This window comes from Vanacampus margaritifer, chromosome 10 (genome assembly GCF_051991255.1).
Source record: "Vanacampus margaritifer isolate UIUO_Vmar chromosome 10, RoL_Vmar_1.0, whole genome shotgun sequence".
In the NCBI taxonomy this organism is placed as follows: domain Eukaryota; kingdom Metazoa; phylum Chordata; class Actinopteri; order Syngnathiformes; family Syngnathidae; genus Vanacampus; species Vanacampus margaritifer.
Window position 1 is genome coordinate 21,017,066 of NC_135441.1, and position 13,572 is coordinate 21,030,637.

At 39.1% G+C, this 13,572-nt stretch overlaps 1 protein-coding gene across 4 annotated transcripts in view; it reads right to left on the reverse strand.

The window, feature by feature from the left end:
* The window catches only part of unc5a (unc-5 netrin receptor A), a 186,524-nt gene that overhangs the window by 61,451 nt on the left and 111,501 nt on the right, over positions 1-13,572 (reverse strand). For all 4 annotated transcript variants that reach the window (XM_077577805.1, XM_077577804.1, XM_077577803.1 and 1 more), the window contains exons 3-4: positions 4,282-4,425; positions 624-727 (exon numbers count right to left, since the gene is read on the reverse strand). In XM_077577805.1, the coding sequence (XP_077433931.1) occupies positions 624-727; positions 4,282-4,425 (248 nt within the window). The remainder of the gene's footprint in view (positions 1-623; positions 728-4,281; positions 4,426-13,572) is intronic.

The window sequence follows — 13,572 nt, forward strand, 5'->3', positions numbered from 1 at the left end:
TTCATGAGGGTTTAGTTTTCGTTAATGAAATTAACACGTGTATGGTTTAGATAAAGCGCTATGTAAGTGCACTTCATTTATCATTTTGGCCAAATTGGATTTTTCATTTTCTGGGACTATCATGTGCAACAGTACAATTAGTCAACGGTTTGATGATTCGGTTCATTGATTCGGGACTCACTGGTTAAACAACAGCAATTTATAGGATCTGGAAGGTGTAAGGTCAGCTCAAACCCGACACTGGAAGAGCTGGACGACGTGAAAGACTTGAGCAGGCCGACTGTACGAGTGCTAGCAAAGAGACCGACTAAAAAAGTGAGGCAAACCGCGCCATTAATTATAGATGGGCCTACAGAGACGCCAAACGCCGAGTGAAGCATTCCTTCTTATCCTAGGTGATATGACGAGCCCATGTGATATATGGCGACTCAGAGATGGGGGAGAGATAATAAATCAATAAAAGAGGGTAATTAGAGGTGTAATTTATCCATATGGGCCGTCAGTTCCCCGGTGAAAGCCGGAGAGATGATCGCCGAGCCTCCATTTGCCCTTTGTCCTCCTGGTGAAGAAAGGGTAAATGGATGCGTGACGCGGGCCTATAAATAGCTTCCATATATTCTCACCTCGGGTTGTGGCACTCCCTCGGGGGGATGGCAGCGCAGTGACACCTCCTGGTCCAATGCCACCTCTTTCGCCTGAGGCTCCTCCTCGAAGTTCTTTCTCAAGTCTGAGGAGAGAAACCCAAAGAAAGGCAACCAATTAGACTATTTGTAGCTGCATGTGGAGTGTAAATGAAAGCTCCGCCAAGCTAAATCTCGATACGTTTGCGGGCGCGTCGTCGCACTCCAGTTGGCCCCCGAAGCCACGCAGGGATTGGTGGCACCAACCATGTTGCTTATTACAGCCTGCCTGGCTGCTTCAGAGATGCTTGTCTCGCTGCCAGCCAGAGGGGCCCGGCATCAAGCAAAAGCAATTGCATTACCGCGCACTCCTTTCCTCCCACCCACTCTCTCCGGCAGCTGCCTGCCTGCCTGCAGCTTCCATCTGTAAGAGGGCTTGGAGCAGCCACACGAAAACAAGGCCCCGAGGCACCTGGACAAGAGCTCCTGCAAGCTTGGCTGACTGCATGAGGCTTCGCATTTCATCTCATTGAATACTTTCACCGTTGCTATATATTTGCCCAGAAGTCACGCTGAGCGTACGCAGGTATAGCTGGCATGGCTCGTTCTTTTAAGGGTGGGACTACGTGCATGCGATGAGCCAGACAGGCCACTGATGGCTAGCAGCTTGGCACTAATTTGATGCGCCCGCCCCGGGTTTGCACTCAGAGTGAATCGATGTGTTGCCGTGTCGCGAGGGGCAGAGGGCGCGGCTTGCGAGCGGGTTGGTGAATTGCTTTTAACTAATGGGAGAGAATGTCCTCAGAGGAGTGTCAAGATGGAGTGTTTTGGCAAATGAAATGAAGCACATACACAAGACGCGAGATATGAGAGACGGAAGCGAAATGACCACCGAGATTATGCGGATGTGTCACCGACTTCTGTAAGAGGCTGAGCTGAACGCTTTGAACTCGACATCGCAATGTAGTCAAAGGCAATTTTTAAATAGCAAAGACTGAAATCTGGGGGAGAATGAAACACTGTTTTATTTTTTTTTATATACATGTATTGTATAATTTACTCATTTATTTATATTATGTCTAAATAAGTTCATTGTTTAAAGGTGAAGCCAAGCAACAAAATCCACCCATTTTTATCCTTCTCTGGTGGCGGCCATTTTGTCTTGTAGTGCCATTTACTGTCCAATAAAATTGACATCAACGTGCCTATTGGCTCACGTAACGACCAATCACGGCTCCCCTGTTATAAAAAAAATATAAAACCCTCTTTTTACATATGTATAATTTATTTATATCGTGTCTAGATAAGTTCATTGTTTACAGGTGAAGTCGAGCAGGAAAATCCACCCGTTTTTAATCCTTCTCTGGTAGTGGCCATTTTGTCCTGTATTGCCATTTTCTGTCCAATAAAAACGACATCACAGTGCCTATTGGCTCACGTAACGACCAATCACGGCTCCCCTGTTATAAAAAAAAAAAAAAAAAAAACCCTCTTTTTACATATGTATAATTTATTCATTTATTTATATCGTGTCTAGATAAGTTCATTGTTTAAAGGTGAAGACAAGCAGGAAATCCACCCATTTTTATCCTTCTCTGATGGCGGCCATTTTGTCTTGTACTGCCATTCGCTGTCGACTAAAAAATGGCATCACAGTGCCAAAGGGCTCAGGTAACGACCAATCACGGCTCACCTGTTTTCTGGGTTTGGTCATGTGACATTCGCAAACTGAGACATTGATGGCATTTTCAGTGTACAGCAAATGGCAGTACAAGACAAAATGGCCGCCACCTGAGATGGATTTTGCTGCTATTATTGTAAGAACATTTTTGACTTGACTTCTCATTTAAAGGCAGTTCACATTTACATAATAATGCAAAATTTAAGTGACAAAACCACACATTTGTTGGTTTTATTGTTGAAATCTGATTTATGACATATTGACTTATGTTTATGTCACACTTGTTTGATAGAATTTTGTCAAGTTGTGATTAGTGAACACTTAAAAGACTGATTGTTTTAGTAAGTTAGCAACTCTACATATTAATTCATGGCTCAATAGCCTTATTTTAGCATAACCAAAATATATATGAATAATAAATCTCACATTGTTAATCATAATACAGATTAAGTTATTTAATAAAAAAAAAAAATACATGAGAAGAGGATCTTGAAAAATTTATCACATACATAAAACACAATAAAAAACGGACCGTCTGAACCGTCAAACATGGTTCGATAATGAATCCTGTCTTCTGGAGGTCCTGTTGTGAGGAGGTGACGCCGTCGTCTCCAATAATGCATATTTATGTGGCAATTAACAGACAGAATGCTTCAAAATAATCCACCGGAAAAAGGCTCACTCTAATAAAGCTTTGAGGCTGCAGCAGAGGATGCGCCCGTGTTCCCCAGACAGATTTATGGTTGCTACATTGCAATAAATTTCAAATCCGTTTTTACTCAGCTACTTTCATCTGGATCATCGCTGATACAGTCTATCTCGTGAAAAATATGATCATGAATACTCAAATTTAGTGTGCCACTTTTTAAAACATCTCTCCCTGCAAGGGAGAAGAATCACAGCAAGAAGAAACGTGAGGAGATAAAGGTCACTAATAACAAAATGTAGATTATTAAGGTCTTATTCCATCCCATTAAGTTATATGCAGTGTCCTCTTCTACAGATTTTCATGCATAATATCATGGTACAGTGGAACCTCCAAAGTCAAACGCCCTAAAAGTTATACAATTTGGAGTTCAGCCAAAGATTTCGGGGGAAATCTGTCCCAAAAGTCGAACACAACCAAAGCACCGTGATGTCATCCAAAACATCAGCAAACATTGTCCACTCTTTGTTTTTTTTCATGTGCTTTTTGGATGCTGCCACAGAAGAGTCCCGATGAGGGCAAAGAGGAAAATAGTACAACACAATTTGTTGAACAGCAATTACAAATTTGCCAAGCAGAGGCTAACGTGAACAGCCTACAGCTGAAATCGTAATGGTTAATGACCAACATTAACTCTTTGACTGCCAAAAACGTTAAATGACGTTTAGTAAAATCCTATGGAGGAGTGCCAAAGACGTTAAAATACGTTTTTTCAAAACAGAGGTGAAACTAACCATTTTCTATTGTTGATTACTGAAAAACGGAATAAGGTAGAAACAAACTTTTTTTTCTGATGAAAGACGAGAGTCCAATCTTTCATTTGGTAGTATGTGTGTTTCCATAGTCCAAACACATAATTTTCTGTGGACCTTGAAAGATCAGTCAAAAATGCTTAAATCGGCTGGCACCCACGGCATCTCTTTTCTGAAAACGTCTGGCAGTCAAAGAGTTAAATGCCCACAGAAGCTTGTCAACAAACAACTTTTTTTTTTTTTTACAGGGCTAAAAACGTGTATTTCATTTCGCCAACAACAATATTGTTTGCGTTAATCACTATCGTATTAAAACAACATTAAGCTTAGGATGCGCCTTTGCGAATTCTCTTCTTTGAAGGATGAGTATTTTAATTTGATGATGCATCTTTTGGAGCAAATTCATTCACATATATCACAGTAAAATCCCTGTGAATACGAGTATAATTGAGAAGTTGGAATTCAACCGGCATCCCAGAACAGGTTGAGTTCAATTTGGACATAACTTTCAAGTGCACTTACAAGCAATTCTGATGTACGCTTTTTGGCTTTTCTGGGTCCCCGTTGTGCTCCAGGCGACACACTGACACCAGTACTCATCCAGGCCGAAGATCTTCTCCACCTGCTGTCTGGTGATTTCGATTGTCACCTCCATGACTGGCAGAGCTGCAAAGCAAAAAGAAACAAAAACATAAGAATGAAGTCATACTTTTTTTTCCTCTCCACCCAACATGTGAAATATGTATGCCGTCATGTGCGTTTTGCACCTTTTGCACAAATCTAACCACACAATTTAGAAATCAGTGCAGAATAAACAAGCAGAAAACTCTAATATTATACAAACAGAGTGCTTGTTAACTGAGAAAATTGAGAAGAGCCTGCAGGCATCACTGGTGTCATTTGAAAGTCGGATAAAGTGGGATGGAATACAGAAATGAGAAAAAATTCTCAGCTTATCCAGCTCCTCTTAAGTTTGAAAATGAACAAATTCAAAACCAAAAACGTATAAATACGTTTTTAATACTTTGTCCTGCACTCCCCAAAAACTTTTTATACGTTTTATTTTATTTTATTTTTTATTTATGCTAGAGCATACAGAAGGCTTTGATACAGCTTCTGGCATGAAGAGGTCGCTTAAAGAATGGTAGCTTTTACAAAAAACAGCCAGCGGGTGGCAGCAGCGTATAAGAGATCAACCAGGGACATGTTGCAAAAAGCTCTTTCTGCCAGTGATTTTAAATGATGAAACTTAGCTATATTCTAAAGCCAATAGCTGCAAAACGGAAAACACATACAAATATACTGTTTTCCCCCCCTGATGACAAGAAGAGACTCTAATCTTTCTTTTGGTAGGTTTGTTTGTTTTAAGTTTTTATAGCAATTGAATATAATTTATAATTTATAATAAATATATATAAAAAATATATAATATCCCCCTGTTTTCTCTTGACTTTCCCGCTCACCCCATCTGATCTGTCCTCTCTGAGTTTTTTTTTTTTTTTTTTTTTTTTCCCAGAGAGTTGTTGAACCTTTTCATATGAAGGCGAAACATTCCGTGGAGCCTCGGACGACACATCTGCCAGACCCAGTGAAGCGGCGCATATACACTGGCTGTATATTTAAGTCTGGATGGAGTGTCGCTCTTCAATTGCAATTTGCATAAAAACACTTTGCGACACTTGAGCTGTTTTGCTGTGATCGTTTTCAGCTTCAGACACAAGTTGCTGGGAGCTTGTCTAAGTGGCACCTATCAGACCATCAAACCTATATAGCAATTATGTGAAGCACTTGCACGGGTTTGAGATGCTCCGAAAAATTGTTGTTTTCCTCAAACAAACGGAGGCTCTGCATTGGCTTTGTATGATCACAGGATCCGTCTTCTGACAGGAAACAACAATTACATAAACCTTCAAACAAGTTTTTAAACTTCAAAACGGTGAAAATTAAAATAAAAAGGCAATGATGAGAATGTTACATTAAAGTGGGCTTAATACAATACAACAACAAAAAACTTTAGTAAACAAAATGGACACTATCAGGATTTGTCAAATGGAGAAGAAGCAGGAAACTTAACATAAGAGTCACAAAAGGCTTAAACTACAAAACACAGTGGAACCTCTAAAGTCAAACTTAATTGGTTCCAGGACATTCAGGCTTTTCCTGATAGGAAATAATAGAAATAACAGTTAACTACAAATATAAAACTTTTATTAACCTTACAGCAATATTTAAGTAACCTTTTAACATGTTAAATTTTCATTAAAGTACAAGAAGCACTGTTAGATTGAGACATAAAAACACATTTAATTGCTTGCAAACAAATAGTTGGGTCTTTGCTGTGCCTGGCCACCCACCAAGAGTAAAATTTAACAACCAGGTAAATCTTTTGGTAGCTATTTATGGAAATGTGATTGTAAGGGAGTTCGGAATTTATCAGGTTGTGATATAAAAGTGCTGCAAAAATAAAAATCGGCTGCATTTTTTTTTCAACACATTGTTTGTGTTTTTATCCATCTCGGTGGGCATCCATTTTGCCACTTGCTGTCGACTGAAAATGTCATCACAGTTTCTCAGCGTTCAGGTAATGACCAATCACGGCTGAGCTTGCGGACGTCTCATGACCAAACTCAGAAAACACACTTCATTATGGTTGAAAAAGCAAAACAAAACCTTCATTGATTGATTGATTGATGTTTATTTTGAATGTGTGCCATAAAGTCAAGAAAAAAAAAGAAATATATATGAAAAAAAAGAAATATAATTCCAAATTATAATATATATTTATAATAATATATATTTATTTATTCATGTTGGCAAAAACTTGAAGTTGGAGTGCAGCATGCAATCATTTATTTTTTAGGTGCAAAACAAGAAAATGTTTAAACGTAAAAAAACAAACAAATAAAAAACATTAAAACAAATAAAATTCTTTGAAACGTTATAGATATGCAAGTTCCTTTTGGATGAAACAATTTATTTAAGTAGTTATTTAAAAAAAAATTAAAAGGTGCGAATGTATAAATTTAGACAACTAAAATGTTTATTTATTTTTATTAATAATCTTTTTTTTTTTTTTTTAACAATTATGCTGATTTTGTAATTGTGGAACGTAGTGAAATTGTAATTGATTTTCGATGAATTGCATCACCCTAACCAAAGATAAATTAAAAGTCAAAAACTTTCATTAAATAAGACTGAAAAACTAGCTACACTGATCGAAACAACAGTGCACGGCAACCCCCCCCCCCCCCCAAAAAAAACCTCTTACAATCAATCTAATCCTTTGCCATCAAAGCTGCGTGTAAAGTAAAATACAAATTCACACTATGCAGTAAAGCTGCAGAGATGAAATACAGCACAGCATTAAAAAAAAACGCAATGGCTCTGAGTCAGACTGAGCGCCGAGCACTTTATACTGTATGTGCATATCATTTGCCATATATCAGAAGACATACAGTATATTAGGTGCTCACTAACAGCCCATATTCAGTGCCTAGCAAGGCTGGAGAAATGTATCTGATTAATGCAAACTTCTCCTTGTCTTTGAGCTGGAGGGTGAAAAGAATAAAAGATCAGAATGGAGATGCAATGCATGAACAATAGCAACCTGAGGTGAGAAATTCTAAGAGGAGCAATTTGAAGCTCTGCTTGCCAGTGTAATTGCGTTCTGTTTCCTTATCTCTTCCCGTCTCCATAATTACCTCATGCTCGCTGTGTCTGACACTTTCAAGAAACGCTGCTGTGAGCCAATCCGTCCAATTTCTCCCCAATTAAGGCATAGCACAAAATAATCACGACGTCGGTGAGTAAAATAAGTTAAGTCGCAGCAGTTAATATGGACACTCGCTTATATCAATAAATTCTGCAGTATGTCGGAGTGTTTGTTAAATGTGTTTTATAATCATCTTCTAGGTGTCATAAAACGAGACCATGTGCGCAGGAATTTACACAAGTCACTTGACATTCCTGTTAAGTGAGGATGAAAAATGTGTTTCCTGCAACCTCTGCTTTGAGCTGCATTTATAAATTAGCTAGTAATTAAAACTTCTGCGAAGCTAGAAAAATGTTAAAGAAGTGTTAAATATCAATTAAAATATGGTCTTTCATGAATAACGAAAGTCGGCAATTACTGATAAGGCGCTGACAAACAAGCTAATACTTTGATTTTTTATTTTTCAAATGCCAAGTGATTTAGTAGTAGATAACCAATTTCTGCATATTTCTTTTCAATTTCTCCAAAAAAAAAAAATATGCCCCCTGACCCCAACAAGCTATTTCCATGCACAACAGCATTTCAACAAGTCGATTCCTAAAAACAAAACAAAAGTGCCTTGATAGCACATTCTGACACCTCTGTCTAGTTTGAGATAAGTATTTTGAAATTATGTAAAAGCAATTTGACGTTTTCAAACTGCTAGCAAGATGTGAATGTAGCCTCATTTAGCTCCTCCCCTTCCCTGAGCCTCTGACCAAAACCACAGCCCTCAATAACAAGTACAAGCCGTGCATTGTCCTAATGTGGACAGTAAACAAGCTGCTAGCCACTAGCCGCTAATGCTTGGAACAGGTGCCACATTCAATACAATGTGAGCAGTAATTAATTTGCTTGTATTAAAGCGTCCTTAATTATAAATTGAAGAGGATTTCAGGATGACGTGTGTGATGTTGATGGCAGCAGTTTGTGATGGCAATTTAACTTTCCTTCGGCGCTAAATAATCTGACCAAGGAAACCGAGGCTGCCGGGTGTCCTTTGACGCGAGGCTGTGGTATGGCGTGTGACATGATGTTGGTTTCATTGTTTTGCTCTTATCACTTTTATGTAACTGCCTCTTGGCCAGGGCGTCATTGTAAATGAGAAATGTCTCTCGACTGAACTGCCTGGTTAAATAAAGGTTCAATAAAAAAATTAATAAGTGTGCACGTACGGCAAATGATTGACAACACACCTTGGCCGTGCCTTACGTCTCTACAGTCGCTCATAAGCTATTCTTGCCTGGGCGCAGTGTGTTGTAAATAATGTAAAATAAAAATAAGAGGCCAGAAAGAGTTCACATTGATATCCTACTATCTGGTCATTTTTACTGTTTTTTAAAAATTTTTTTTAGAAGGACTCTCAGTGATCCCTAACGCCATCTAGCGGTGAACTGATAATTCATTCATTGACTGTTTAGTATCCCCCCAAAAAAAATAAAAAAAATGCTGTATCGCATAAACATATATTTTTAAAAATATAATTGTAGGTCTAGTAATCACGACCTCAACATACCTTCCACAGCTGGGGCCAGCAGGTGGTCGTCACTAAATCCCGTGATTCGGGCCCGTCGCTCGTCACGTTCTGCTTTGCTCTCGCAAGCTTTTAATAGCTTTTTTTTTTTTTTTTTTTTTACTAGCTCGTCCCACTAGCAACTCTTGCTAGCCACTCCAGCTTATGGCTAACTCCCGCAAGCAGCTCTTGTTAGCTGCTCCGGCTAACTCCGGTTTGCTCACACACATTAAGAATTGGTGGTAGGCCAGCGAAATGTGGTCTGTCTGAGCCACCGTAGTGTGCGTGCTCCTGCGTGCTTGTAATGCTATTCTTTCACCACTAGACGGCACCTAGGACTACACACTGGGTCTTTAATTCCAAACAATATTGGTTATTAATGTTAACAATATTGGGGAAAAAATCCTGGATTTGTACTAAAATCAAATATGAAACTTCCTTGGCTCAGGCCACAATCTTCTTCAAAGTTTTGGGTGGCATTTTAAGTTTGCTAACTAACAAATGGCTATGAAAAAATAAAGTGGCCAAATATATGGACATGACATCAAAGCACAAAATTGTAAGTCGTCGAGTTCGCAGGGGAAGCTTTTAACTCCAAAGTAAAACGCGTGCAGCTTTTGATTTGATTCTCCCGTCCATTTGACAGCATGTATTATCCAAACACATCACATATGCAGAAATTCAGCACTGGCAGTGGTAAATCTCCTCAGCGACAGTTTTTTTCTTTCTTCCCTGCTCCACTCACAGGGCACTCATTTGGGAGTTCAACTTCCCGTTCAACTTTGGGAGCTGCGGCACATTCATCAATGTCACTTCTCTTTCAACAAGCAATCAAAGTCAAAAACAGGAAGGGCCTTCGGATATCAGCGCTGTCAGCGGTGGAGGAGAAACCCGTCATCTGCGAACCCGCTGCAACCGGAGGTGTGCGTGGAGAGGGATGTTGCCATTTCTGTCTGCTGAGTGCCTTGTCACGGTCGTTTTCCCCGCCCTTCCTTGATTTGTGAATTTGCGAGGAGGAAATACGGAAGGGCAAGAAAATGGATTTCGTAACCAGGCAACAATAAATACTGAGGAGAGGCACTCAGAAAATGAGGCTGTGGGCACTTTCCGATGGAAAAAAATGCCTTGTAATCAATAATCTAAAAGGAGCTATCAAAAAGCTCCATCCTGGCGGCAGACTTGAGAGGGCTCAAGAGTCAGTAGAGTTTTAGCAAATTAAGGAGGAGGAATAAAAAAGGGACTGGAGGAGATTTAAGATGGGTTTGCCAATTCACCGACCTTACATGTTGCGCTGTCTTCAGTCAAAAAGAGTACAATACAACTTTGTTCTTGATCCACTGGCAAGTTGGCACATTTCACAGCGGGATACGATTTCTTCTCCTATGATTACTTGCTCACGCCTGGCTGGAAAACGTGCACACAGAAACGCCAAACAAGAAATATTTGTCTGCGGGTAATCTCCCCTTAAATCGAGAGGAGCTCAACAAAACCTCAGCGGACTCAATCTTTGGCGAGTCGATTGCGAGTGCGGAATTTTAGCTTTCCTTCCCACACTCTTGTTTTCGCAGGGGCTGACCTCAATTCCATAGGGGTCATTTGCTTATCAAAGGCACAGACTGGAACTTACAGGTCCTGGGTGTGTGTTCATTGTGAACACAAGGAAATTCAATTAGGTGCCAGGCCTGCTGTGTGTGGCTGGGATTCATCAGGAGATAGAAAGGGATTAGGCTTGGGTGACTTTACATCAGGCCAATGCACCATTTCAAGAGAAAGCGTACACAATGGCTGAGAGGGGACATTACAGACGAAGCTTTTAAGGGATCGTCGGCGCATCCTAGCCACCAGTCAAAAGCATGTTCCAAGTCTTTCATTTCCTACTGCGCTTCCTCTTTGTATAGGATGGCATCAATATCAAGCGAGCACCGGGTGCTCGCTTCTTCTTTTCAAGAGTGCAACAAAAACAGCCCTCTTCAGACCAATTACTACCTTTCTAACATGAAATGAATCCAGACCCAAAGCCAGATAGAACCACTTTGGAGATTGGGGAAAGAAAAAAAAATCAATAAGAGGCACTTTTTCTTGAACCTGTATATACTGTAAAGTACTATTAGGTCTACATTGAATAGAAAATGAAATATTAAAGTCGAAGTATCATGCAAAAATAAGTTAATTGTCGTAGTTTTCCGACTAAAGAACGCTCCGGATTTTTTAAAATGTATTTAGTTATTTATACAGCTTGGACACGCTCCCCAAATGCTAATACGGTGGTGGTAAGACACCAAAAGTATTTGCTAACCGGCAAAACATGAAAAGAAGAAATGGAGTAGGAAGAAGTAATAGAATTCATGGCAACTAGTGTGTGACGTAATGCTAGTTTAGCATGTGGTATCTGCCACTAGAAGGATTTGCTATTTACAGCACAAAAAGCTGCAACAACCGACCAGGATTCTACCTTTGGTCACATTAATTAATTAATTAATTAATTTCCATCTAATTGTTTTGAAGCGAATTTACTGAAAATGCGCAAAACGGACATGCGACTTATGCCTGTTTCCATCTGTTCTTCTTTTGCGAATATTGAGAGGGGACTCTGCCGCTGTAGTTGTCATGTGCACCATAGAGATGTTTTCCATCTAAAATTGCATTAATATTTGCGTCTTTAATTAATTCCCAAAAGATTTCTGTTTCGTCGTGCCCCCAAACATACCTTACTTTATTGTCCGACAGTGCTTTGGGACTACAAACGCACGTGTAACGTAATATCCGGGCAAAACGTGCGAGGTGTATCCGGTCTTATCAGCATTGATTCGCAAAACCTGTTTCCATAGTCAATTTCTGTAGTTAGTAGTGGAAGTTTCTGACTTAAAATGTATTATTATTTTTTTTAATTCAGTTAGATTAAATTAACAGTATTTTTAGAGTAAGTTTGTTAGTTTTTATTTTTTGACAAATACTTTAATTAGTTTTATTAGTTTCAGTATACGTTTTTTTTCTTAATATTTGGAGTATTTATCTAGTGCAAGATTAAAAAAGGTAACTATACGTAACTAAACTTCTCAAACGTCGGAAGTTCTTTCATCTGTACAGATGTAAAACAAAACCCAAACTTAAAATGAACCCCGTAAGCCCTTGTATGATATTGACAAAGATTTTTCACTATTATTATAATAGCTATAGTTAGTTTTTCTAAACATAAAATGTAGTATGTACGTTTTCCTTTTAAAAAACAAAAAACATTCTGTCCATTTTTTAAAAATTTTAAATTATTTAATTAGTTTTCGTTAACTATAACACCTTGCTGTGGCCACATTAGTGTCGAACAAAAACTGGTTTAAAACGGAATATATATATGTAATTTTATTTATTTTTCTAAAGATGGGAGTGCATCGAATTGATTTGTTCCACTTTGAAATATATCGAGATATGTATCAAATAGTCTATTATTGGAGAAATATATCTTAGAATGAAATGGCCCATTTACAGTTCTGACAAGTTCATTCAAATGGGTGTAAAATAACAACTAAAAAGTAATTGCATTATACCCTCTCGAACAGAGCCATACCATATCGAGTCGAATCTTAATCTCACCGAGTCAAACCGTATCATTCCACTTTCAAATCGAATCGCCCTTGAATCGTTTCGCAGCCTACGTATGGAAAACCGTATTGAATCGTTCTTTGTGAAGAGATGCACACCCCTACTTAATACATAATTTTTTTAATTTTATTTATTTTTTTAATTTTATTTATTATTTTTTTTATTTTTTTTTATAATGTACATAACTTTGTACGTTAGTCACAACCTGCAGAGTTTATCACTATTTGTATGAAAAACACTTCTGGCCAATAAATATAAAAGAATCAAATGAAAAAACACCAAGTATTTCAATAACCGAGCGTGCCAACCCATTCTTAAGCTGCGCTGTCAGTAACCTGGAAATGTCAAATGACCGTCTGACGACCCACTGTACTCAACAGTACACAACAACCAGTACAATATTCTTCACGAGTTAAATCAGTGCCATTCCACAAGCCAAGGCCATTACCGCAATCTTATTAGGTCCGCAAACTTCAATTACTTTGTAAAGATGATGGGTTGGCAGTTGGTGCCAAAAGTGTCTGCCCTTTCAAAAGAACAGTATGACGTGGCCTTCTGAGTGACGCATTGCTTTGATGAAACTGCAAGAGTGGCTGAGCAGAAGGGGGAGGGGCAAAGGATGTTGGTAAGGTTGCGACTCGAGTCAGTGGGACAGGATTCTGGGTCAAGGCGCTGCCTCCGGTTATAACCGGCTTTTCAAGAGCTTCTTTTGATTGAGCTGTCCATTTTCCACAATGAATGCACGTTGCAAGGCCCCTGCCGATACTCTCTATGTCATTACAGATGATTCATGGCTGACAAACAGGTAGTGGTCCAATCAGTCTGTCTGGGTTCAGTCCAATGCCACTCCAAGGAGATTCAGATAAGCTTGATGAGAGGGAATCGCGCCGTTCCAACTCTATTGTCAAAGTCTTGGGTGCTGCAAGTAGGCAAGTTTGAATGAAGCCAATTG